The 25,529-nt window shown below is 43.6% G+C and overlaps 3 protein-coding genes across 10 annotated transcripts in view; 1 reads left to right on the forward strand and 2 right to left on the reverse strand.

Annotated features, from left to right (window-relative positions):
• LIMS2 (LIM zinc finger domain containing 2) overlaps positions 1 to 15,623 on the reverse strand; it is a 33,297-nt gene extending 17,674 nt beyond the window's left edge. Inside the window, exons 1-4 of one of the 4 annotated variants that reach the window (XM_055817122.1) lie at positions 15,407 to 15,623; positions 1,161 to 1,320; positions 525 to 591; positions 82 to 202 (exon numbers count right to left, since the gene is read on the reverse strand). In XM_055817122.1, coding sequence (XP_055673097.1) covers positions 82 to 202; positions 525 to 591; positions 1,161 to 1,320; positions 15,407 to 15,417 — 359 coding nt within the window. In that variant the 5' untranslated portion in view covers positions 15,418 to 15,623. Of the gene's footprint in view, positions 1 to 81; positions 203 to 524; positions 592 to 1,160; positions 1,321 to 1,555; positions 1,999 to 2,783; positions 2,972 to 9,366; positions 9,510 to 15,406 lie in introns of those variants that run through there. The other 3 variants (XM_013295096.3, XM_027779568.2, XM_055817123.1) reach the window with 3 other exon arrangements.
• Positions 15,624 to 16,965: 1,342 nt separating this feature from the next.
• SFT2D3 (SFT2 domain containing 3) lies at positions 16,966 to 24,656 on the forward strand. 5 transcript variants are annotated; one of them, XM_055817138.1, is made up of 4 exons: positions 16,966 to 18,202; positions 20,956 to 21,045; positions 22,056 to 22,138; positions 24,048 to 24,656. In XM_055817138.1, exon 1 carries the CDS (start codon positions 17,129 to 17,131, stop codon positions 17,804 to 17,806), a length of 678 nt encoding a protein of 225 aa, XP_055673113.1. In that variant the 5' UTR covers positions 16,966 to 17,128; the 3' UTR covers positions 17,807 to 18,202; positions 20,956 to 21,045; positions 22,056 to 22,138; positions 24,048 to 24,656. The 5 variants fall into 5 exon arrangements, with proteins under 5 accessions (XP_055673113.1, XP_055673114.1, XP_055673115.1 ...); XM_055817139.1 differs by having other exon boundaries at positions 24,420 to 24,656; XM_055817140.1 differs by lacking the exon at positions 22,056 to 22,138 and having other exon boundaries at positions 24,420 to 24,656.
• Positions 21,215 to 25,529, reverse strand: part of WDR33 (WD repeat domain 33) — a 71,357-nt gene continuing 67,042 nt past the window's right edge. The window contains exons 22-23 of the mRNA XM_055817135.1: positions 24,651 to 24,833; positions 21,215 to 21,868 (exon numbers count right to left, since the gene is read on the reverse strand). Of these exons, the coding sequence (XP_055673110.1) occupies positions 21,636 to 21,868; positions 24,651 to 24,833 (416 nt within the window). The 3' untranslated portion in view covers positions 21,215 to 21,635. The remainder of the gene's footprint in view (positions 21,869 to 24,650; positions 24,834 to 25,529) is intronic.

Raw genomic sequence — 25,529 nt, forward strand, 5'->3', positions numbered from 1 at the left:
AACTAACTGACCACTCTCAACATCTCGCTACTGTATCAATAACATTCTGATAAAACTTTCAGAGCTCCTGCTCTATCTTACCTGCCAGCATTCTTCACAAAACCCAGGTCAGCAAGTGCTACATCACAGAGCTCACAGCGGAAACATTCTGGGTGCCAGTTATTGTTCATCGCCTTGATAACACGTCCAATAATGAATTCACCTGCAAAAGGAAAGCAACACCTTGAGATGCATGCAGAAAGCAGTCTTATCAAAAGTATGCTGCCCTAATCCTTCCAACTTTAATTCCACAAGAACTATTACAGTCTAACTTTGAAAACCCTAATTATAAACCTAATTATTCCCACAACCAGGATACCCTAAATCACTGCTGGTATCATGCTTTGTTTCCTTCTAGAGCTTCTGCTCCTTAAAATGACCTCAACAATCCCAGGCCAGGGCTGGATGGATGTCACTGCAACGGTGGGAGGTTTGCATGGCCCTGTAGCTGTTACCCTACAGTGTTGACATGCACCACATCTTACCACATTCCCCGCAGCAAGGAGCAAACAGCATCTGAAAGTCATGCTCACAGTACTTCCGACCTTCAAACTGCAAACAAGAGAGAAGGAGTCCTCATGAGTAACTGAGCTACTCTTACGTCTTGATTTACTCATGTAATTCAGAGCTACCCCTCCCACATGAGGCTAAAACTCACAGCAAATTAAGAATGCAGCATGTTTAAAAGAATGTGCTATTCAAAATATGTGCTTGCACGTATTCTGTAAAAACAATTCAACCTAATTTTTAAATAGATTCACCAATTTCAGTTGCCCAATTGGAAAAGTTTAGTATAAAAAGTCTAAAAAAAAAGACAAAAAACCACTTATGCCTAATGAAATATTAAGAAACATTTTCTATTTTCCTTTTGAAATGCCTCTTACTCGAAGAGCAAGCATACAGTTTTTGTTGTTACTGATATATAGGAAGGAGCGTGTGAGAAGAAAAAAAAAGCAAATGAAGTCTGAAGCCCTTTAAAAAAACAATCAACAAAGGTTTAGGGCTAAGAAATTAAACATGCAAGAAAGATGGAAATTCATATTTCTGCCAGAATTTTCACCTAATTCCTTGCATTTTAATTCAGTTGTTTCTCTTCTCTTACACACAGTATGAGAACTCACCTCATAAAAAAGTCCATCTGGGAACTGACGAAAACACTGAGCACAGACAAAGCAGTTTTCATGATAGAGCTCCCCATTGCTGTTCACAATCCTTTCTGCAGGATCAAATCGAGTCTGGCAGCGTTCACATACTGCATTTGCGAGAGCATCAGACATATTACTGGAATAAAGACAGGAATAAGAACATGAGCAATGTCACAGCCAATCACATGAGTATAATCATATCATCCAAGTTTCCCCAACATCTATGAACGCAACATTTCCACTTCTTTAAACTTCCTTTTACATGAAGAAAAAAAAAAAAAGGTCAATGAGTCAATTCAGCACTGACATCAGTTAGAAATAATGTTCTTGCAACTCACACGTGGCAGAATAAGCTCATGTTGCAGACTTACCTACTGCATGCTTTCGGCTGCTTCACCAGTCTTTTGCCCCATTATGTCATCCTGCTAATAGCTCACACCAAATATCCACAATTTTAAATAAATCAGTAGTTCAGAGTAGCAAACACAATGATCCTGACTTCATAGGATTTCTGGTCCTGGGATGTGCACCTCTGAGGATTTTCTGGTGTGTAATAAGCACTGATATCCAGCTGCAGTCTCCCCTTCGTTGCAGGAATTAACAGCATTTCCCCCTCTACCCAGCAGCTTATGTGCACAAGAGTAATAGGAAAATAATTGCATACAATGCCTCTGTCCTCCTAATAAATCAGTTGAAACTGTCAAAGTGTTAAAAAGGTATGGGTAGAGAGAAGTCTCTCTGGCTGGTTTGGGAAATAGATTAACTTCATTTCCTCAGAAAGTGAAGCTAAAAAAAAAAACCCCAAAACCACACTGACAAATCATGTAAAAGGCATTTCCTCTATCTCACCTAAAATGCAGAACAACCCTAACCTCTTTCACAAAACTTTCACGCTTGCCATCATGGTAATCTAAGTTCTCTATATACTAGGAGAATGCAGTTTTAAAATCATATATCATATGATTTTATAATATAATCAAAAGAAGAAAAAATTATAAGCAAAGAGTCTCGGTTTCTTGTTGCAATGGGACCTTTCTTTTAACCACCAGACTATCCAGTGATACATAAATTCAATATTGCTACACTTATAGGTGTAGAAAACCTATTGTATGCCTTCTGGGCACCTTCTGAATTCTCTGACTGGAAAGATAGCAATTTTATAGGTGGGAGTACAAAAAATTTCTACCATGTTACAAATCTCTTAAATATTTGTGTAATAGTTTTCCTGAAGCACATAACGTATACATAAAATGAATGATAGCTTGGTTTAAAAGATTTTTTTCTTTCTTTTTATATTCAAAGCTACTCTGAACTGAACTGCCATTGCCATTGTTATTCTACCACCTGACATGCTGCTTTCCACACCTCTTCATAGAAAACAGTAAAATCCACATGTTCCACTAGCAGAAGGTTCTTTTTCCTCTGGTTAGAGACACCCCTACAAAAACACACCACTGTTTGTACGCCAGGGCTTTGTGCTCTGAGCACAACTAAAAGGAGCAGGTAGCAGTGCAGGCAGCAGCACAGGCAGCAGCCTCATACTCCTGAGGCAACAAACCCAGCCCTGTGCTTCAGCTGGCTCTGCTGAGTCAAACGTACCACATCTGTAGCCTGCACAAACATCCCGTGCTGTGACTTTGAGGGACCGCTCTGTAAAAATATACTTTCTTTCTGCCACTGCAGTTCAAAGGGTGGCAAACATCATGGGAGCTGGTACTAGTTTCAAGAACGGAGCGCCGATTTAGCAGAAATTTTTTAAAACTTGCTGCCTTTTGCAGTATGAAGGAGCTTTAAAAAAACAGAGATGGACTGGAATTATGGATAAGCAGGAAATCCTGTAATTTCATAAATTAGAGATCATAGGTTAAAGAAACATTTTATCCCAACAGACTACCAAAGCAACAGATCAACACAAAAACATCAGTGTTTGCAGCAAAGCCAAGAGACCTAATCGGCTTAGTTTTCAATAGCCACTCTTCCAGTTCCGTAATGCAAATGTGTACCAGGACTTGAAAATACGATCTCCCCCATCAAGTATTTTTTCCCTCTTAAAAAATTTGATGCCTGAATTCTAAGACTTGAGCTACCCAGCAACCAGGATTAAAAGAGCTTCACGTCACCAGCAGTGAAAAAGCTCCTTTGGGTTACAGAAGAAAACCAGGCAAAACGGCATTCCAGCAAGTCTCATAATTTCCTACATAACGTCAAGTACACCCTACACACGAACAACAAAGCATGACCTAGGGTTGCGTTTGTTAGGGGTTTTGCTTTATAAACATGAAATGAACATTAAAAAAAAATCCCAATTTCTTTTTCTTTCTCCAAATGGACTTTAACAGCACTCTAGGAAAGGAACAGCACCAATTCCTGCCGCTACCAGCTACCTGCTGGCTGAACTCTGTAAGAACAGAGCTGCTGCCCAGACTACAGTACACCACAATGACAGCCTGCAGCCTGCACAGCTGTCTTCCTGCATTAAACACAGTGCAAGTGCACACCAAACGCTACCGAATACACCTATCCTGGGAGAGATTCTCACACAAGTCCCATAGTTGTGTGGGCTGAAAGATAATGAAGATGTAAGGACTCACTCCCAAGAATAGGGCTTTCAGGAGCCTCCGTTCTGAAAGCAGCATTTGAGGGCTGAAGGCAGAGTACTGTGGAGACACAGAGATGCTCTGAAGGCAGAGCAACCTCCCAGTGAACCCTGACTTCTAAACAATACAAAATCTATTGGGAAATTTAAATTCTTAGTGGAAGTCAGACGCACTATTGTTCTGTGTTCTCACTGTCTTCCCTTAGCATGAAGTACAACTTTGGATTTAATTTTTAACTCTCAAAAAAATTAACTTACCTCATTCATTTGCAAAAGCAAAAGAATATCAAGAGTCCCAAGAGTTTATTTACTGTTCTGATGATGCACAATGATGAAAAAGGTCCAACTCCTAGCTATGGAATTTTGTTCAAAATACCCTAATACTTTTTTAACAACAGAATATGATAAGCAGTGAAAAAAATCACTAATCATTTTGCAAAAAAATAGAACAAGCACTCAATGACTTGGAAATGGAAAACTAAAAAAAAGTTCAAAACTCTTGAGCCAGAACAACTTGGTTGATGTCAGCAAGATATCCTCAAAGGCATAAGAAAGATGACTGTGATACAGCCTGAGCTGTCCAAGAAATGCCACAATGCAAATGAGCTAATGGTTGTGACTTGTTACTCATATATGAGAGAAACTTTTAGTCCAGTAAGAAATAAAAGAACCCGTACACAAAGTAACACAGTTCTCTGCCTCAGCTAAAACCCAGTTGAAATTTGTTGAGGAGAGTCATACAGGAGACAACTAAATCACACATCAGCTCCTGCCCAATGCGTCTCCTGTAACACAAACCAGCAGCTGTGGCTCTTTGACAAACATAGCTCCAGTTTTACTTCTGTTCTCTTTTCATTCATGACTTTGCATCCATTTTTACTTAAGATGTTTTATTCTTTTGCACCTCAGCTAAAACTTGCAACTTTGGCATTACCCTCAAGGTACAACCTTGCATTTATTCAAGTTTTACCTTCACGTATGCCATAGTTTCTTACAAGAATCTTCCTCAACTACACACTCCCGCGTGCCCTCTTCCTTGTGCAAAACCAAGCATTTAATAAACTAGCTCAAGGTTAAAATTAACCGAGGCTGGAAGGGGGAGGGAGGTAAGTTCTAAATCAGAGCAGTTTTAGGATTCGGTTTACTAGACTGCTGCAAAACCACTTCTGTCGGCAGCATGGGGAGAGGAAAAGCATCACCAAAACCATCTTTTTGATGGTGGTGCCAAGAATGACCAGGAAAGTTAGACTTGCTGTGTCAATCCTAAGATATTTAGATCTGAATCTCTCCCACAAAGGACAGTCTCCAATATTGTATTCTAGTCTGTTTGCTCACTGATTTTTTTGCAATTCGGTAAAATACAGAATCTTCCTCTGTTTTAACAATAAGCTGGTGACACAAAGACAGGAAAGGCTATTAAAACACAACTAGCTCAACATCCTGAAGTTATCCTGTCCTGTGCAAATCCAAAGAATACCAGTGCTCAAACAATGCTTTTTCCAATCTTTCACTATCACATGCCATATCTTTAACAAATTATCTTTGTCAAAGTACCTAATTCACAGAAATTAGTTATTTACCATTATAATTAGGTGCAGGTTTCACATGCTTTGACTTCCCAGAAGTATTTACTGTAAAGCATCAGCATTACTCTCACATTGAAAAATAAAAAGAAAAATTCCTTCTTTATAAGAAGTGGAAGTTAATTAGGAGACCCATTCTGTGCCACAGGTACAGGCAGTATAGAAAGATTTGAAAACCTTTTACCTTCTTATACCACTCAAGTCAATAGGGATCTATCTTCCAAGAACAGTGGTTTCATATCTATTTGGGATAGCAAATGTCATATTTTTATATCATACTCTCATACAGATTCAGTAAATCGGGCCTGTATTACTACAGAAAAAAAAAGGGGGGGTGGGGTGTTGGACTTCAATACCAAGAAAGCTAGCTAAAATGCTACAGCTTCTATACTGCTACCTCCTCTTTAAAACATCTGTCCACAGGTTTCTAGCACTGGTGCCAGGTTGAGGGGAAAAAAAAGCAAATTAATACTCGCACTGCTAGGATAATAGAACAGAAGCTCCAGCCTTCACATCAGCAGGATTCAGATTCTCAAACACGGATGCAAGACAAAATGAACCAGACAACTAGACAACCAGAACAGGTGAACAGTCTCAGACTATCAGGTCCAAGAAGGGAACTGCAGGTGCAAGGAACACTTGTAAGAAAAGCCCAGTCCAAAACCCCCTGATTTCTTTAACTGGTCTCGAAAACTTTTTGTTTTCAGTGTCAAAAAAAGAGTTCTTCATCACAACGCTACATGAAGAATTACTTTAATACAGAGATGACCCAAAACCTTACAGATACTACAAAAAGAAAGGAAGACAACATTTCAAGATACAAGAGTCCAGGGCGTTGTCCAAACTTCAGCAGACAGGCACTGTACCTACGCTCAGGAATCCTAGAAAGGTATTCTCTGCTTGTTCTAGTCTACCAGTAGAAACTAGTGTATACAGAAGATATCACAGTATGGTAAAATTTACATAGTAATTTCTAGTATGTATGCACACACAGGTGCCTAGGACAGTAAAGAGTCAAAAACCTAGAAAGCTATCACCACTTGTGTATATCATAGATGCCAATAGCTAAGGTAAAAATCAGAGCTTATGTTCTTATTTACTACACAGGGATAATTAAGAAAAACATAAAAATGCAACTTATGGTCACAATACGGAAAAAAATCTTGACGGCTCCTTATTTCTCCTTGACCTACCAGCAACAGCAATTTGCTAGTTGTAGAAGCCAGGGGTTTAAAAAAAATTCCACTCCTCCACACACCGCAGCTGAGACCAGAATACAATGTCTGTAAGGTTGGCCTGCAGGAGAAGCCACCATCAGGCAGACCTTTAGGACCAGCAGCAGCACTGCAAGTCTGTCAGTATTCACACAGAAAAAAATGCTATGCCATGGGTACTTGGTAGTCCCTCTCAACACAATGCAATACTTATTTCCAGTAAACCATGACCAATTTCTTAAAAAGACACACATTTAGCAGTGTTCACTCAGCCCAGGGAAACATCAACAACATAAAGAAATGTAGGGGTTTAAAATGGGTTATACCTCTTACACAAGAAAAACACCCTTTTATCAAGCATGTACCACTTCACCCACAATGTCTATTTCATAAATAACTTCTTATACACATTTAATCTTTCTCTAATTCACTTCCGTTATCTCAAAGGAGCGAAATGTGATGTCTGTTTACCAGCACCGATAGGACAGATCATTCCCAAACGTGTTCATCCATTAGCATCCACTAGCAGCAACACTACTTTTGGATTACTCTCATCTGCCTGAAGAAAGGACATAAACTATCAGGACCTATCAGGAAGGAGAAGCAAAAATTATCAGTAGCTCAAAACCTGTGGATATAATACAAATAATTCAGGACACAAAATTCCCAAACAGATTAGAATCTTCAGCGCTGTCATCTGCTGAGTAAAAACAAATTACGTGGCTCTATGCTTACTTTGCATCCTGAACTATGATGTGAAAAATGTATTGCATTTACCTATCTAGACAATTCCTCCCTAAATCACTCTGCCAGCTGCAAAAATTATTTCTTCTGAACCTGACTGGGCTTATTACAAATTCTGCCAGCGCACAGTTTATATGCAAGCCTTGCTCTGTACACAACACCGCAGCAATACATACACAGCCTTTCTCCCTCAACACAGCGCAGTATCAGCCTCTGAGCATTCTCCTGCCTAGCGCTATATCCCTGTAGCCCCAGCTGTGCTCGGCTTCAGAGCGAGCTCCCCGCCACACTCCGCTCTTCCTAGACTTACTAACATGCCCAAGCTCGATGCAGTACACTTGGAGAATCATTGCTGTCAGCAGTGCTATGTCAGCAATGCCCAGATCACCTCCTGTAGCAGCTTCACATAGCACATCAATAGCGTAGGTTTAAAACAAGAGCTGTCACACAGATAAGCATTTTCCAAACACCAAGCTCCAGCTCCTGAAATCTAGCTGACATAGAAGGCAAACAAGAACTAACCCTGTTCTCCTGCAAAACCATACCAGTGTGGCGCTGAGTACTATAAACATGCTGTTCAGAAAAGGGCATTATTTCCACCTAGCAGATTAAGTATGTGTACTTAAGAGAGAGTTTTAAACACTGATTTGAAAAAAAAAAACAAAATCAAGGCTTGAAAAGTCTCTGTCATGTTTACAAACTTAGAAAAAAATATTAGAAATAATAATTTTAAATCATGGAGAAAAAAACCATTGTGCATTCACCTTCTTTCTGGAAGGCTCTTACAGGTTACAATGAAACACAGATAAACAGCTGAATGCAAACTATATTTTGACAATACGAGATGACTATGTCTGGGCATTTATCTCCTCATCCCTCCCATACTGAAGTTCACACTCTACTGCTTGTGTTCTATGGCTGCTTTTTCAATGTTCGTTTTCTTTTCTCTCACAGGTCCCTTCTATGCTTCTTACCCTTCCTGAACAGCACCCTCTCCACTCAATGGCAGCACCGTTTCTTCCACCGCCTTCTTACTCCCCTGCTCACTAAATTCTCATACATTCACACCCACAACTTTGTTTAGGAAAACCTGAAAATTTACAAACTGACTAATAGCTATAGGCTAAAAGGAAAACAGTGGGGAAAGTAGGGTTCTAGCGAGGGATCCACGGTTCAAACTGAGAAGCCGAACCAATTGCTCAATTCCAGGTAAACATCAGGTCTATCTACTGCTAAGAAAAGACTGAAATTCAAAACTTCTGACTGCTAGGGAAAAAAATAATCTCCTTTCCTGCATGCTCATTGCTGTCCCCAGTCACAGAGACTTCAGATCCAATATTGCTGCTGCAGCTCAGAGCTCTCCCAAAATGCAAGAAACTAGGTTGCATTTAATTCCTGTTAATTTCTTTCTTGCCCAAAATTAATGTCAATGAATATTGAGAAGGAAAATAAAATTTTAATCTGAAGCACAGGAAAAGTAATGATCAAATCAAGCAAAGGAATCATCTGGGCAGATTTAAGAAGCTCTGGTTGATGAGTTCTAAATAATCTTAAGAAGCAGCTACATACACTCAAAGCTTCAGTTTCTACTGGACTGGAGTTATTTACAAAAACTAGCTTGCTATTAACAGTACAGGTGAAGAAATGGACTATTGAGCACTAAAAAATCAAGGAGCAGTAGAATGTCATCAACATTTCAAAAAATCACTGTATTTCACCATTTCTTTATTCCCACCGTGCCTAAATACTTCACCACTAACGCCACTAGCACTAACGTTGGTCCTGAACACTAATACAGTGCTTCGAAACGGGAAAGGTTCTCCATTGTTGCTTTCCTGTTATTGTTAAAAACTGAAAGCATTCTCATCAGGAAAGTCCTTTTCTTCGTAATCTACTTGGAAATGAAAATAAACAGACTTCATCCCCTCTGGCTGCGTGCAGATAATTCATGCTTTAAATGAAAAGCCTCCCCCACCAGAACCAAACATCTATCAAATCCTGGAAAATGCTTCACCACCACCATTCCTCTCATCTCAGAGACGTACCCACGTATCCCAGCTGCTGTATCTGTCCTGGTGCTCAGGAGTGACCCTGTGCCACTTAGCCGATCCTGCCGGCGTTGATAAAGTTTGGAGGATGCCAGCCCCCGGAGTCTGAGCCCAGCCATGGCACCCAAGGCCACTGTGAAGGGGAATGCAGAGACACAACTGGAACGAACACCAGCAACACTGATATTCAATGAGTCACCTTCCTTTTGGGAGTTGCCTTTACGTTTTAGAAGAGCTAAAGCAGGATGCATAGACCCCTGCTCGAGCATTGTTTCTTACAGTTGATCTGCAATTGCGCTACAGTCTTAAAGACCAGACAACCTCTTTCCTGTATTCCACTAGTAATTACCTATTTAAGGCAGTACACTGAGTCTACATCAGCAGCTCATTCTGTGTTAACTTGCATGACGTCCCTCTGTCAATTTCATGAGATTAAAAAAAAATAATATCCTGAGTCTTCACATCATTAATCCACTTAATTCAAGAAGACTTTCTGATCAAAGCAACAGAGAAACACAGAAGAGCAAAACAGATTACTAGATCTCTTGACAACAAACACTTTCATTTACTGCACATGAGTATCTGACCCTGGCATCTCTAAGGTGGTTCCCTGCAGGCTGCTGCATCACACAGTGTCTTGAGGATACTGCAAAAACTGCAAAAAGAACTGTTCCCTTCATCTGGATAAAGCATATTCCAAGAAATAAAACCGTGAAGACTTTTGCTCTCCGGACACACTCCAGCCTGCAGAAGTGGCATGCAGCGGAGGGTGAGGAAGCAGGGAGAAGGAACATACTTGGCATTCCAGCCTCCAGAGCTCTCTGCTGGGAACCGAACAGGGCCCTCTAACAGGAGTTTGCCCTTTCTACTTCTCCCCCTCTCCACCCGCCCCTGCAAGACAGAAAGAGCATCACACAGCACAAATGGCTAGGGCCCGGTGTAGGGGGGTAGAAAGAGTAAAAATCTGAGAATACAGTAAAAATCTGAGCATACGGAAGTCAGTTTTTAAGAGAACAAAGGGAAAGGAGTGGAGGATGGGAGCATCTGAGTCAGTGTCATTTGATCAGCATCACCATGAAAAACGTCTCAAGAGTCATTACCAACAAACTATTTTTCAGTAAATTATATTAAAAAAATTAGGATTCTTGTAGCATGAGAGTGAAATATATTCCATGACTACAGCCTGGCAAGCTACAGAGGAAAAAAAACTGAGAGAAGCGATGACTTCATAAGTACTAAATGAATATTATTAACCAGCAGAGATCCCTTCTGTCCTTTAAAGAAAAACAGAAGGGTTTACTGGGACCCAGCAAAACAGGCACACAAAGAAAGAACATCACTCGCAAAACCAGAGATCAGTAACCTCAAAATGTACAATTCACCCCACATTTCATTGAGAGCTTCAGGCTCCTCATCGCTCCTGTAATCTGCCACTATCATTTCTTTCAGACTGCATGTCTGCTTTTTATCCATTTCCACTTTATGATGTAAATGGAACAGAAGAAAAATGTCCTCCATACTGAGTGTTTTTCCTGACCTTTTAAATTGTAGAGCAATAAACCACTTTTAAAATGCAATATTAAATCACCTTTTTACTTTTAGCACAAAGTAAAATATTAAGTCACCGCAACATTACTCTCCCTTAACCTTAAGCAAGCTGGCTAAAAATCTCCGTCTCTCTCAAACACCTGAGCTTTTACCCTGCTGACTCATATAACATGATTTTATTGGTTTTCAGATAATCACTCTTCCATAGAAAAGTATGACACTCTTCTTCAAAGGGAAGATAAGGGGATTGAAGGAAAAACATCAAAACAATAACCATCCTGTATTCCCACCCCTCAACACAAGCTCACTCGCTCACTCCTCTCTTGCTGCCTCGAACATAAAAACAAAACCATGCGTTTTCATTCTTTCTTTCCCTCTTGACAGATCACTTTTAAGAGACAGGGTCGATGCCAAAATCTTACAGCTGGTTACTTTCTGGGCCAAAGCATACAAGAAAGCAGCTAGACGACTTCTAGGCATTAACAAGTAGTTCTCCTCAGAGAAGCACCTCTACGTCCCCAGAAAAGACTACTATGGATCTTCCAACAAGTTAATATTTATCTAGAGAGCCTCAGAGAGCAGATTTATGGAAGGATAATACAATTAAAACCACATTTTTCAGCCCAGAAGAGTAGAAATGGCTGCTTATAACTCAGAGAGCTGAGACCTCTCTTAGTTCGATAGTGGTACTTTCTAGTCAGTGCTCAGAACCTTTCTCAGTATTATCAACCTTTATACTCTCTCCTCTTCCAAACCATTTTACTTGCAATTGCTTCATAAAATGGAGCACATGCACAGCAGCAGCTCTCAACTGAATTAAAAAGCACCTATTAAAATGCTAGCCTAATTGAAAATAATATACTCTTATTTCTTACCTCAACTGGATTAGGAACAATCAATAAAGCGTATCTGTAAATGCAGCTGTTCTTCTTTTGTTGACTGCAGGAAGTACATAGGCGTATCCAGATCCCAATTAGACCAAGTACAGTGATAACAAAAATTTCTTACAAAAATAATTATGCCCTGAAACATGCACTTAGGAAACATTTTTCCTTGGGCTTTGCAGTAGATTAATTTCTAAAGGCTATATAAAACAGCACAGACAATTTTTACTCTCATGTTTTCTAGTCAATACCACAGCAGTGAAGTCTTAAAATAAATTATCTTCAATTCTGATTTATTTTCTACTTTGGGCATTTGATAATGTTTTTGTTCACTGGCCATTCACTGATCCTCTTTCTTAGGATTAAGTCCATCACAAACAACAACAAAAAAAAAACAGTAGCAAAAAAAATCCTAAACAACAAAAAACCAACTGATGCCCCCACCCCAACTATCCTTGAAAAGCCAAAATCAAAATGGAGAGATGGACCAAAGACATCAAATACAAACTATAGAAGCAGCCTTCACTTATTTTTTGGTAAGTACCACAATATACTTCTAAAAGCACCAAAAATCACATAAATTATATTTCTTAACACCAGAAAATATAGAAATGCTGCTTAGAAACGTACTTATTTTATATATAACACATTACCTGTTACACAGAGTTTATGTCCAAATGTAGTTAAACAACTAAAATACATATATCTCTTCAATTTCTTTCTGTCCTATTACCTTTGGATCTTAGTTGGAAAAGATACATTCAAATAAAGGATATTTTTAATTTTTTTTTTTATTTTGAATTAACATTATCCCTTTAAACCAGAGACTGCTCTTGAAATTAAGGACTATAATAGCCACTTCAGACAGGACACAGAAAAATAAATTAGCTCAGCCAAGAGTGGCAGTCAGAATTACTGTTTGCAAATTTCAATTAACTACTTATCAGTCTTCTCTAACAAAACACAATCCTCACATTGTAACAAGTGTAGCTCATGATACATGTCATACTTGAATTTCATTTGCTAAATAGTCACCTATTTTTAATATTTTTCTATTATGAATACACAGAAGTGCACATCTTTCTTTGTATTTTCTGGAATTATAGTTTTTCCCTAATGCTAAAAATCAACAAATCAGATCCCTGCAGCTGTTTAAATTCAGGAGACACCCTCTGCAGCTAAATGGGTCAGAACACTTAAAAACAAAAAGGAGTTATTTTTCATCTATCTTAATTACTAATAAGGCATCAGTAATCATAGTACCTGGAAGAGACCGTGTTTTAAATTTCAAAGGAAAGGTGAAGTTAAAAAGAATAATGTGTCAGTGCTTCATGTTGCCTAGCCTTCCTCACTTTAACACAACAAAATCACTCCCTTCCCTGTGTCAACAGTTTCAAGACCAGAGGCACATCTATGTCACATTCCTGGCTCTGGAAGGTTCCTAATGATCCATATGGTGGAGATGCCCCAGCTGTGAAACAGTTCATCTCCTTCCAGAACCCTGAAACCCCTGAATCTCAAAAGCTGGAGAACGTTTGATTACATAATATCAACCTAATTTAAGAACTACCATGTAACAAACACGGAGCAACATCTGCCCACGGTTCAGTAGAGTGACCTGTGGGTGGATCTCGGGGAAGTATATTGTTGATGCTGAATTCTTTCTAATTACTTAGGAGCCTGCCCCAGACTGCAAACAAGACTAAACGCAGTGCTTTGTCAAATGGCATGGGTCATGCAAGGTGCTGAGCAGTGCAACATTTAAGAGACACTGAAAAGCACAGGTTTTGTTTTGCTGGGAAACTGCTACCCCAAAAGGATTATACTCTTACTGAGGTAAAAAGCCAGTAGAATTACAGTTATGAGAAACTTCTCTGATTGAATAGTTAATCATTCTGTCCTATGAATGACAGCAGACAGAAATTTAGAAACCTTCCAAGACAAACACTTCTGAGATGTTAAGTAGCACTTGCAATCACTTCTCAAAAGCTAAAGCCAAGGCCTGCTCATTTTAACAACCCTCTGAAGCACATCCGAGGAAAGAAGACAGAAATCTTGCATTACTTTGAAGAACTGCACACGCTGCAGTGCCTCAGCTACCTTGGAACTCTCTACCAAGCCTCACACTTCACATCACAGCTTCTCGCTGAATGCAGCCTTGTACCTTAACAGGCAGGTGTCTGAGGAAGCAGCTTAAGAAGGTAACAAGGATTATTGTCCACAGCCATTTCCCACTGCCCTCTGCAGCTGAGTGATTTCACCTGAGGTAAATATGTAATTCTAAACAGTACTACACCACAGTTCTACAAAAATAAAATCAGCTAAGTTCATATACCCACAATTCTTCCCCCATCCCACCCACTCAGAAGCTTCATGGGCACCCGTGACCTGTGAACACCTAAGACTCTTGAGTCTTCCTCTACTCATAAGGAAATTAATGTAAACTTGTAAATAAATACCTCACATGTCTGAAGAACAAAAAAGGGACCATTAAGATAGAAAAGACAAAGTAATCTAAAGACAGCGGGCAAAATACGGAAGTGTTTTGAGCACGTACAACCGCCCACCATCAATTTGTCATCACAGAAAGCAAAAATAACCCATGCCCAAATCACAGATGAGGATGTAACAATTATATAGTATGTTCTCATACCTAACAACCCACAAAACATGATCTACATCAAATAGTCATAAAAGCTGCATAATACAAACATCAAGACTTCACACGAAAGAAAAATGAATACTTACACACAAACTACTCTGGATCCATTTCAGTATTGCTAGTCATGAAGAGCAATGCTTTAGGGTTGCACTAACGATGGTAGGATTCAGGAGGATGACTATCCCAAAAAAGGCACCTTACTAATTTTAATATTACTTCTTTGTGCTTTTCATCTTCAAGACATTCTCCAAAAGCAAGCTCGTTTTCACAAACTGCTTTATAGTGTCTGGGGTTTATTTTACAGATGAGAGAATAAAGTGATTGGAGACACTAAAGCATTTGTGCAAACTCTTGGAAGATATGAGTAAATGCTTTCCCCACTGCTTTTCTCATTTACATCTGTCAATTAGATAACTTTACAGAGCTCCCCAGTGTCAGACAGCGTGTGAGGAAATGAAGCCGCAGATTTAAACAGCTCTTGGAACATGGAACTCCAAGGCCAGCCCGAAGCAGAGGGGAGTGAACGTGCGGGCAGAGGGGCAGCGCGGAGCTCAGGCACAGGGGTGCGGGGCACAGCGGGAGCCCGGTCTGCGGGGCAGCCGCTGCTCAGACCCGCAGCCGCAACTTCCCAGCTCTGTTTCTGGTCTTCCCACCGCCCCGGCCGTGCCCCGTCGCAGGGGTAAGGCACGGCGGAGCAGCCCTCGCTGCGCTCTCCCGCGGGGTCAGGCTCCGGCCCCCGCGGCACGGAGCCGCCAGCGCTGCGGAAGCCGCCCTCAGCCGCCCGCGGGGAACGTGCTCCCCCCGGCCGTTCCCTGCCGGCCACGCCGCCGGCTCACCCCCGCACGCCGGGGCTGCCGGCCGCCCCTCGCTGCCTGCCACAGCGGCCGCGAAGGCAGGACCGCCCGTCGGGGCGGGGGCGCGGGACCGAACCCCCCCGCCTTACCTGCCGGTCATGGCGGCGCGCCCCCGGAGCGGCTGCGAGGCGGGACAGGCGGCGCGGCGGCTGCGGGCCCAGCGAGCCCCGGCGGGCAGCACAAACCCCGCCCCGGCACGGCGCGGCCCGCCGGCGGCCCGGGCCCCCTGGGCGTGGGCGGGAGCCGCGGCCCCCGGTGACTCAGGGCAGCCCCCCCGGCCCCGCGCATACTTTTCCTATAAAGGGAAAGAAACACCGAGTAAGGCAACAGCGGGGCGCACCGCCTCCCGCCGGGGCACCGGCATGCCCGGCGGCTCAGGGCCCCTCCGGCAGCTAACGTGAGCCCGGCGCGGAGGGGAAACGCAGTCGGCACGGCTTTGCCACCAGCCGTTACCCGGGTACAGTTATATCTGACATAAACCGCATTGACATAATGCTTCTTCTTGTGACCAAAGCAGCAGCGACAGGCCGCCATGCTTGCTGCATGTCCCCATGCCAGGGGAAACGGCCCCATGGCGTGTTTCACCTTCGTGGCAGCAGGAAACACATCTGGAAGGCCCTTCCAGGAAAGGGCGAGATGGCAGTCTTCGCTGTTGAGAGTCTGAGGGATCGCATTCCCTAATGAGGACCCATCCAAGAGCAATGGTTTCGATTAACATCTAATCCCTTCTTGCCCATGATCAAACTTTGTCCTGAGCACTTACAGTTTTATGTTCTCTGAGGTGTCTCAATGCACAATATACCAATGCTAAGGCGAGCCACCAAACGGGACAGGGAGCGCCTGCTCAAAAGCAATTTTAAACTTTCTCTGCACCTCATAAAGTAGCCTAGGGCGATGCGGCTCACCATTGCTATGGGTAGTTTCAAGCTTGGGCTGACGACAGAAACTCTGTGCCCTCTGTGTTTCCTGGTGTCCAAACATCTCATTTTTTGGCCCTACAGTAAACACTTAGAAGCATACAGGTTAAATTAGCATTTGCTATTTTTTATTACTTACTTAAACCAGGGTGAAGTATTGATTGGATGTTCTTACTTTAACAGTCACTTGAGGAAAGGGTAATAGGTCAACTTAAACAGCCAACAACATAACGGATTTGGCCGAGTACGCAGGGACAAACAGACAAGCTCTTAACTCAGCTCTGCATCCCCCGTGTTTCTGGGTGCCCACACCTCAGGTCTCTGCTCTAGCAGCTCTCCTCCAGCGAGCAGCCGGGGTCACCGGGGCTGAGGCGGCGGCTCCCTGCCGGGAGGGGCAGCGCAGCACTCGGCCTCCCGCCGCCGGGCCCTCCCCGGGCCGCCCTTCCTCCGCCTGCCGCCTCCCTGCGAGCTGCACCCACCTCACACACCATCTTCCTCCTACCAAACTACACCGGGAACGTGACACCACCTTCCCTCCAGCTGCTAAAACCGTGAGCCGCCACCGCTCGCCGCGGCCAGGCCCCTCCAGCCGCTTAGCGAGGAGCAGCAGCAGCGACGAGAGGCCGCGGCAGCCCCTGCCCCACACGCCTCCGCGCTCCTTCCCCCGCAACACGGCGGGCGGGAAGAAGCGGCGGCAGAGGGAGAGCTCGCTCCCCTCAGCACCACCTCAACCGCCGCCTCCTCCGCGCGGGCCCGCCCGCCGCCCCAGCACCACCCCCGCCAGGGCGGGCCGTCGGAGATGGCCGCTAACCCGGATGCAGCTACTCGGCAAGATGGCGGCGGGGCGGGCGGGCGGCGCGTTGTGATGCCCGTTGAGCGCTCCCCGGCCTCGCCATGGCGGACCTGGGCCGGCAGTTGCAGGAGTACCTCGCTCAGTCGAAGGTCGCCGCCGCCGGCGGCTCCAGCGCGGCCCCCGCGCCGCCGCCGCCCGCCCGCTGCTCGCAGGAGGAGACGGGGAGCGGCGGCGGCGGCCTGGGGGCCTGGCTGGGCCCGCTGAGCCCCTTCCCGCCGGGCCGCGGCGCCCCCCCCGCAGAGGCGGCGGCGGGCTCGGGCTGGCCGTGGGCGGCCGAGGCGGACCCCTGCCTGCCGGGTCTGTCGCGCTGGCAGCGGCTGGCGGGGAGCGGGCTGTGCCTGCTGCTGGCCGCCCTCTGCTTCGGGCTGGCCGCGCTGTACGCGCCGCTGCTGCTGCTCCGCGCCCGCAAGTTCGCGCTGCTCTGGTCCCTCGGCTCGCTCTGCGCCCTGGGCGCCGCCGCCCTGCTGCGCGGGCCCGCCCGCCTGCTGCGGGAGCCCGGCCGCGGCTCCCTGCTCTACCTCGGCGCCCTGGGCGGCACCCTGTACGCGGCGCTGGGGCTGCGCAGCACCCTCCTGACGGCGCTGGGCGCCGCCGTGCAGCTGGGCGCCGCCGCCGCCGCGCTGCTGGCCGTGCTGCCCGGGGGCGCCGCCGGCCTGCGCCGCCTGGCCGGGCTGCTGGGCGCCGCGCTGCGCCGCCGCGGCAAGGCGCTGCCGGTGTGAGCCGAGGGGCGGCGGGGCTCCCGCCGGCCGCCGCGGGGATGAGGATCCGCACGCCGCATCTCTTCGCCTCCTCCGCGCTCCTGCTGGGTCTCCCTCGCCGATTACTCGAGGAAGATGCGCGGCGGCGGGCGCCCGGGAGCGGCGCCGGTGACTCTGAACTCGTTCCGCCGCCTTCGGGGCGGCCGGTGGGGGTGCGGGCCCGCCGGGCCGCCCTCGGCTCGGGACAGCGCCCTGCCGCAGCCGTGCGGTGCGGGCGGAGCTGGCGCCCCAACCCCCCCCTCCCATTCCCCGTCTCCCGCTGCCGCAGCCGCCGCCGAAGCGTGAGGGAGATGCCGGAGCCGACGAGGTGTCCCCGCGGAGCCGCCCGCTGCCCGAAACGCGAGTCTGACGGCTGAGGTGCGTACGGCTGGTGCCCACACGGAGACAACCTGGCGGCCCCGGGCCGGGCCGGGGGCTGGACGTCCGGAGTTAACTGCTGTTAACTCGGTTTCGTGCCGACCCCTGCGCTCTCAAAACGCTTTAGCTGGTGCACGGGGCAGGCGTCAGCTGCCTCAGGCCAGTGGTGCATACCAATACTATCTCCACTGAACTGCATTTCTAAAAAAAAAACCCCATCTTTAAAATACCATCCAGTACGTGAAACAAACTTTCCTGGGGCTGTGGGTCACAAAAACCCCATCCATTAACTCTAAGGGTAGTCTTGCATGATGATGATCGGATGAGAGGTGCTAGTCCTGGGAGCCTTGGCTTTGCAGGTATTGCTGCCCTACGGCTCCTGCAAGGTGGCGCATGCGTGGGCTTTCAAAGGGTAGCTTCAGCTCTTAGAACTTTTTTTTTTATTATTTTTTTTTTCCTCTCTCAAGTCGGGCAGGAATTGCTTACTTGTCACAGCATGACCTTTCAAAATGGATTTGCTGGTAATGAGAGCGTGTCGGAGCTAGCGCAGAACAAGCAGCCTCAGGAAGGTGCCAAATCCAGGCGCCTCCGGCTGGGCTACACTGCTGCGGGTAACAGGACTGCCAGGCCTAACCGGCTCCGAGCCCCAGTGCCTCACTGACTCTACGTGCCTCATATACAAAATAAAGCCAAACACTGCAATATTCATCTATCACTACTTAGGGTTTAGCGTTTTCACCTGATACTTGCTCCGAATTCAACTGAAATTGTTAAATGGGGGTACTCAAATGTACATAGATGGCTTTAATAAAACTACTTGTGTACCAGACGTCAATATAGATATTCCACTAATGGTCACTTTTTTCCTTAAAAATGTAGATCAGAGCTATGTGAATAGCGTTAAATCAGTTCTCTTGTTTACAACTTCTAAGCTGTAGTATATAAAATTTAATTTTATTCCCAACAGCAGGATCAAATTAAACAAATCTTGGACAAGGTGGAGCTGTAAAAACTAGCAGGTAGAGCATAAGGACTCTACGTGCAGCACTGGTAAAATGTCCTTAAGAGTACAGAAGTGTATTTCCATTAAGTAACTTTATCCATTTTCCAGCAATCATGGGTCATGGTATAACAGCTTGGGAAGGTGCTTCTGTCTTTCCTGCTATGCTGTCATCTTCTAAGATTTTATACAAAAGCTAGGTAATTATCCAGTTTTCTTCTGATTTTTTTGCACATATTCCATGATCATGGAGTATTTCAAAACTTAATTTAAAAAGCTGCCCCTTGATAAGAATATGACTTAACACCAGGTACCACAGCGGATTAAGGAGTTAACCGGCAGTCAGAGGAAAACCAAGCATACTCTCTCTTGTCTCGATAGAGAAAGCTGCGTTTCCTTTTAGTAGGTGCCCTCTAAATTGTTTTGGTAGAGGACTGTGGTTCAATTTAGGACTAAAGCTCATCCTCTAAATCACATATTTATTAGACAAAAGTCACTTTCAGCCCCTTAAAAATATATAGGGCTTTTTTTTTTTTTAAAAAAAAAGACAAAATGGCAAGCTTTCCCCTTTGCTAATGATTACACCATTGGTATTTATCATTAAAACTTCAGGACAGATCCCGACTCCCTGATGTATACCAAAAGTGACCAAAATCTTTCTTCAGACAGAGGTAAAAAGCAGTTATCCCCACACCCCCAAAGGAGAAACCGTGTCATAGCAGGCGCATCTCAGCAAAAGCTTCCCAGTTAATTCCTTTCAGTCCATTCTGTCTCTCTAGAGCCCCATAACAAGGATTTTATTGGCTAATGATCAGAGGTAATTACTGTAATTTTCAAATGCCATTTTATACACTACTAATCAAAAAAATAAGAACCTCCCCTATTTGTGACTGACTAAACCAAGAGAAGAGCAGTTGAGCATCTCTGACCTCGTTTAAATAAGATGGGTCATCAGGACTTAAGCCAGGCTTTAGTAAATTAGACTGGATGAGAAGCCAGATAAAATAGCTGCCATGTATTGCTATGTTGTTGCAGTAGCCTTGTCAGCTACAGAAATACATTGCCATACTATCCTGAATATTGTAACATTAAATTCAAGGCAGGAGGGAGCTGGGCAGTGATATTTTTCATTATACATTATATCCTATACTTCTAATGTAGGACTTTCCTGAGAGCTGGCTTTAGAATATGTACTTACGTGATCAAATTTTCACGGAGGCTTTAGGTATTAAAGGAGCTTTCTGACAACCTGGTGGACAGGAGATGATGCATATGAATGATATAAGGGGAAAACATAAACTCCTGGTTGGTAAGCAGCTTTAATATGTAATGCAGGAAGTGCGAATAACCCCTCCTCCTCATTTCCCCCCCCCTAGTAAAACTAGGAAACAATATCCTAAAGAAGAAAAGGTGCTTTAAAAATGTTAAGATGAAAGTGATCAACTATCGAAGTTTGCACTTTGGGCATTTGAATGCACCAGATCCTGCTCAACACCCGTATCTTCAAACAGTGTCCTACAGCCTCTGTAAAACATACGCATCCATACGAATCAAGCTGCTAAACGTATGAGGAATCAAGCTTCCTCAATTTCTATAAACAGATCCTGTTTTGAACAAAAATATGTGGCTTGCCCAGGTAAAGCACAGAATGACAGTATTTGTCATGATGTCTATTTTGCTAGCAGTCCAGAAAATGTCACGTTATGTCTATGACAACTTTTTCTAAATGGTGTTCCACGTTTTTCTCTTTCAGGATGGTACACTAGCAAGCAGCGGTGATTTCCCATGGTTTGGAATTTTAACATCAGCACCACTTGTAACCTGTGGACAGATGTGGCTGAAGGTGAAAATGAAAGTTCTTTACAACTGAGAAACAAAAAACCTAGGAATCAGCTATTAGTATTTTAAAAGGTTGAGATTTCAGGAGGTAGTTCTGTTGCTGCATCTGATACACGAGTTTGCCTAAAGACAACCCTCTTTATAGTAATATGTGAGTAAAGAATCACACAGTGTTGATTTTTTGTTAATTTTTGCGCAAATTACATTCTGTATTCATACAAAAACAACGTAACTCTTCTGACAAACTGTACATATAGAAACAAGTTTCTGTCTGGAGGTGAGCTGAGATCTGTGGAGGTGCTCCATGTCTCACAACACTTAAAAAAAATTCCAGCTCTTCACAAAACAAAGTAGGTAAAAAGAAGGTAAGGAAAACAGGGGAGAAGAGGACAAAACAGAAAACTAGCTACAATATTGCAGCTAGTAGCAGTTGGTTGATCTAGGAAAGGACCCTTGTTAGGAACTAATGCACATTCAGTTATCCCAGTTAAGAATCCAGGTCTGTGGCGTTGCAGGTTACTTTATGAGTCCAGAGTAGCAGTCCATTTAAATACTGTCCAGCAAGGACTGGGTGTGACCCAGTCAAAGCCTCTTCTATCGGCCTCTTCCACCACCCCTAGATGCTCCTCTTCTTGACTGACCAGAGTTCATGTTACTTCCTCTCCCCCAATTACTTCCACTCCTTCCTCCTCGAGAAGGGTTACTGCCTCCTGCAGGGCCTCCACCAAAAGCTTCATCCCTGTGGAATCCATCGTGATGGTCTCCATCTAAAGAACTAGACCTCCCAGATTTTGGTGCCCTCTGTGACGGTCCTGAATTTCCTCGTCCTAAAAATGAAGCAGAATGCGTTACTGACACTGAAGCCTAAGCCGTGCCTCTTCTCAGATATACCACCTGTTTAGCTAGTTCTTCTGCGGTGTAAAATCATCCGCAGACCAAATGTAGCTGAGACCTGTAATTTTATGTCCCCTCCCTCTATACGATTTTTCTTACATAAATGTGTCTCCATTACAGTCCAGAAGAAGGACAGCAATCAAGCAGTTCCTCAGGAATTAAAGGAGACTATATCTGATACAGTCAGCAATCACTTAAACGAAGTAAGTTAGAACAGTGATAGTCACGGTGTCCTCAAAATTGCCAGGCATGCCTGATTCTTATGCTTTAACACCATCTGTTGTTCTCTGTATATTTTTATTGCAAAATACTTTTTTTCCCTTAACAAAGACATTGCACTGATGGATTAGTTGAGGTTAGTGGTGAAGACAATGAGTAACGTTACTGTTTCATTCCATATTTTGCTAGAAATGATGGAAAAATGCTGTTTTTCTCCTAACCAGGAACATAAAATACATGAGCTTTTACTGCCAGGAACAGGATTTTCTGCTTCTCACCGATCTTTTTAGTACTGATACGTATATTAACATAAAACCCACCTGAAGTCATTAGCTCAAAGTAAAAACCAGTATTTTGAAAAAAATTGGTAACAGTGCTTTATGGACACGTGCTACCGCTAAATTAGGATATTTTTGCTCCACTTAAACAAGAGTGATTTTTTTGTTGTTGTTGAGACTGCTTGGTTCTGTGTAAAATAAGAGACCAAATTGTTCCAGAGAGTTTATAGTTCCTGAAGTTTTAATCTTCAAATGACTTTACCAATACAACTGAAGGTGACACAGCCCATATGTGAAAAAGTATTCTTCATATTTTGTTTATCTGACTTTCTGCTGTTGTTCTAAACTTTCTTTGGTACATTAATGGGCTGTGTAGGCACAAGAAGTGTGGTAGTTAACTGGTTTTAGCTCAATAAAGAATCTGATAGAGTTATCACAAATTATTACTGGAGCTGGAGAAGGAATCCTTACAGATTTGATAAGATGCTGGCTAAATGACAAACGCAACATACAGTTTTGAAAGGAAAAATATTGATACAGAGGGAGTTTACCAGCAGAGTTTTATTAAAAACATCTGTGAACAAATGATAAAACCTGCTGTTAATACATGTCCATGCAGAGGATGCAGAGGAGGACTGGCATACAGTTAAAGCTAAATGAGCTTCAGGACAACAGTAAGAGAAGTGAAATGATATTCAGTGGGGCAAAAAAGATGAAGCAGAGCAACAAAGGTCTAACAACAAAAAATTCAACTATAGGCTGGCAGCTCAGCATTTGGAAGCAACTGAGAAGGATCTTTTGTCACTGAGCACTTCCTAACAGTGAGTGGTCAGTATGAAGACATTAAAAAAAAAGACAACAGCAATCCCGAGATTTATAAGAGGAAAAAGGATTAAGAACTCGTGCAAGGTTAATAGGATGAATTGTGGAAATGGCATACACAGTAGTAGGCTCTGAGGCAGCTACTGACTCCAAAAGAATGTATTTTGTGGGTTACAGTAGCCGGTTGCACGACAGTGCCATGTGACTGTTTAGTAGTTAGTTAAAGAGGGAAATATGACATCAGGTGCTATTGGGAAAGAATGGAGAAAACAGAACAAAAGCAAGTGAAATGTAGAAATGCATGGTTAAACCACATCTTAAATAGTGTACGCAATTCCAAGTTACCCCATTTAATTTACAAAAGGATAAATTAAAACTGAAAAGTGTACATACAGAGTAGTAAGGATAGTAAAAGATACAGACAGAACAACTTCCCAGAGAGAACATCTGAACAGAATAGAACTCTGGCTTGGAGAAGAGCTACTTCAGGTTGGAAATGGTGAGTTCAGTGCAGTCAGACGTGACGACATTCAGAAATAACAGGGATCAACTTTCAGCTGTCCCAGTCAAATGATATTAGTGAACAACAGGCTTCAAACAAGAAAAAAAAAATCCTTCCTTTATTTCTTTAAACCATAGTCTACTGCAATTAAATTTGAGAGCCCAGTTAAGTTTGGTTATCAAAAGTTTATACAATCCTTAAAGCAATTAGAGAAGCACACAAAAGGTAGCTATCAAAAGCTATTAAATATAAAAATATTTCAGTAAATCGCTGAACTACAGATCTTCATAGGTTTAGAAAGCATTTCGGGGACCTATCGCTACAGACCTACAGTGTTCTTAACACTCATCCCTCAGTACATGCTACTGCCTGTTGTTGAAGACAAGCTACTGAGCGTTACGGACATCTGGGCTGATCATGGATGGCCACACTTCCACTCTTACAAGCACAGAACTCATAAGAAACTACTTAAAAAAAGTCAGCTTTCTAAAGGACAACAGAATGAAGGCCGAGACACAAAAGATATTTCAGTTGAAGGACACTAGCACAAGCATGAATATTAACAAATAATCTATTCTGAAAATTAAGAGGGGGGGGGAAAAAAGCTCTTAACAAGAGTTTTCCACTTGGAGTAACAGGGAGCCAAAAACTGCTTTTGAACAGGACAATAAAGAAGAGATACGATGGTGGAGAGCTGATTTGGATCTGATGTCCCAGAAAATCCCTCTGCTCATATGCTCCCTGTAAGACTGGTCTTCAGCTTCACAGCTGGTAAGATCAAATATTTACCAGTTCAGCGTTATCCCCTCTGAACAGATAAGGAATTCTGGATAAGCCTACTGTTGGGAAATGTGCCGGCGTTACATAAAGTTTTCAATACAAGGGGCTTTTTACCTTTGCCCCTTTCCTCTGGAGGTCCACCTGGAGCATCCATTTCTCTGTGGTCAGAGGTCCCTGGTCCGTCGTGCCAGGGACGTTTACGTGGTGGCAATGAGGCCATGTCCATGCCCTGGAGCGAAGAAGAACGTTCTCTGTTAGCTGGAGAATGCCCGTCATGAGGGTGATCTGGACGAGGACCTGAGCATGAAAAGAAAAAAAAACCAGGGTAAGTAATGTTCATCCGATCATCATTCCTCATTTTTGGAGGCAGTCACACAAATTTACATACTTTCCACACTATTTGGCACACAATTTTAAGTTAAAATTACATAAAGCTTCCCCCCCGCCATCCCAGCAGGCAAACAAGCAAACATCAGGTGGATGAGTTGCAAGAAAGCTAAACGTAAAAAGATGATGGGAAAGAAAGAAGTGACAGATGTAAAGTATTCTTTTCAGTATAAAATATTTTTTTATATTTTAGAGACAATCACATCTCCATTTATTCACGTGTCATTTGTGCTCATTTTTCCCATGACATTCTGACACTCAGTTTTGCCCCACAAGGGGTTGCCATTAGTAACACAACTGCAAATACCAACAAGCTGTCAGGCATTGCAGCTGAAAACATTGTTTTTGCAGCCAATAAGAAGGTGCCATCCAAGAGAAAAATTACTATCTGCGTTAATATACATCTCAAAAAAACCCCCCCACGAGATATGCTTTAGTCATCCACAGGTGACAACAGGCAGTTCCAGGCTGTACAAGAATTCAACTTAAGGCCACAATAATCTTTTGTTCAGTGAGACAGTTGCATTTACAGCCAGTTAAATTGGTATAGTTAATTGTTTCCTGAATTTAGAAGCCCAAAGAACTACGTTTTGGTTTTCTCATGGT

This window comes from Falco peregrinus, chromosome 12 (genome assembly GCF_023634155.1).
Source record: "Falco peregrinus isolate bFalPer1 chromosome 12, bFalPer1.pri, whole genome shotgun sequence".
Classification (NCBI taxonomy): Eukaryota; Metazoa; Chordata; class Aves; order Falconiformes; family Falconidae; genus Falco; species Falco peregrinus.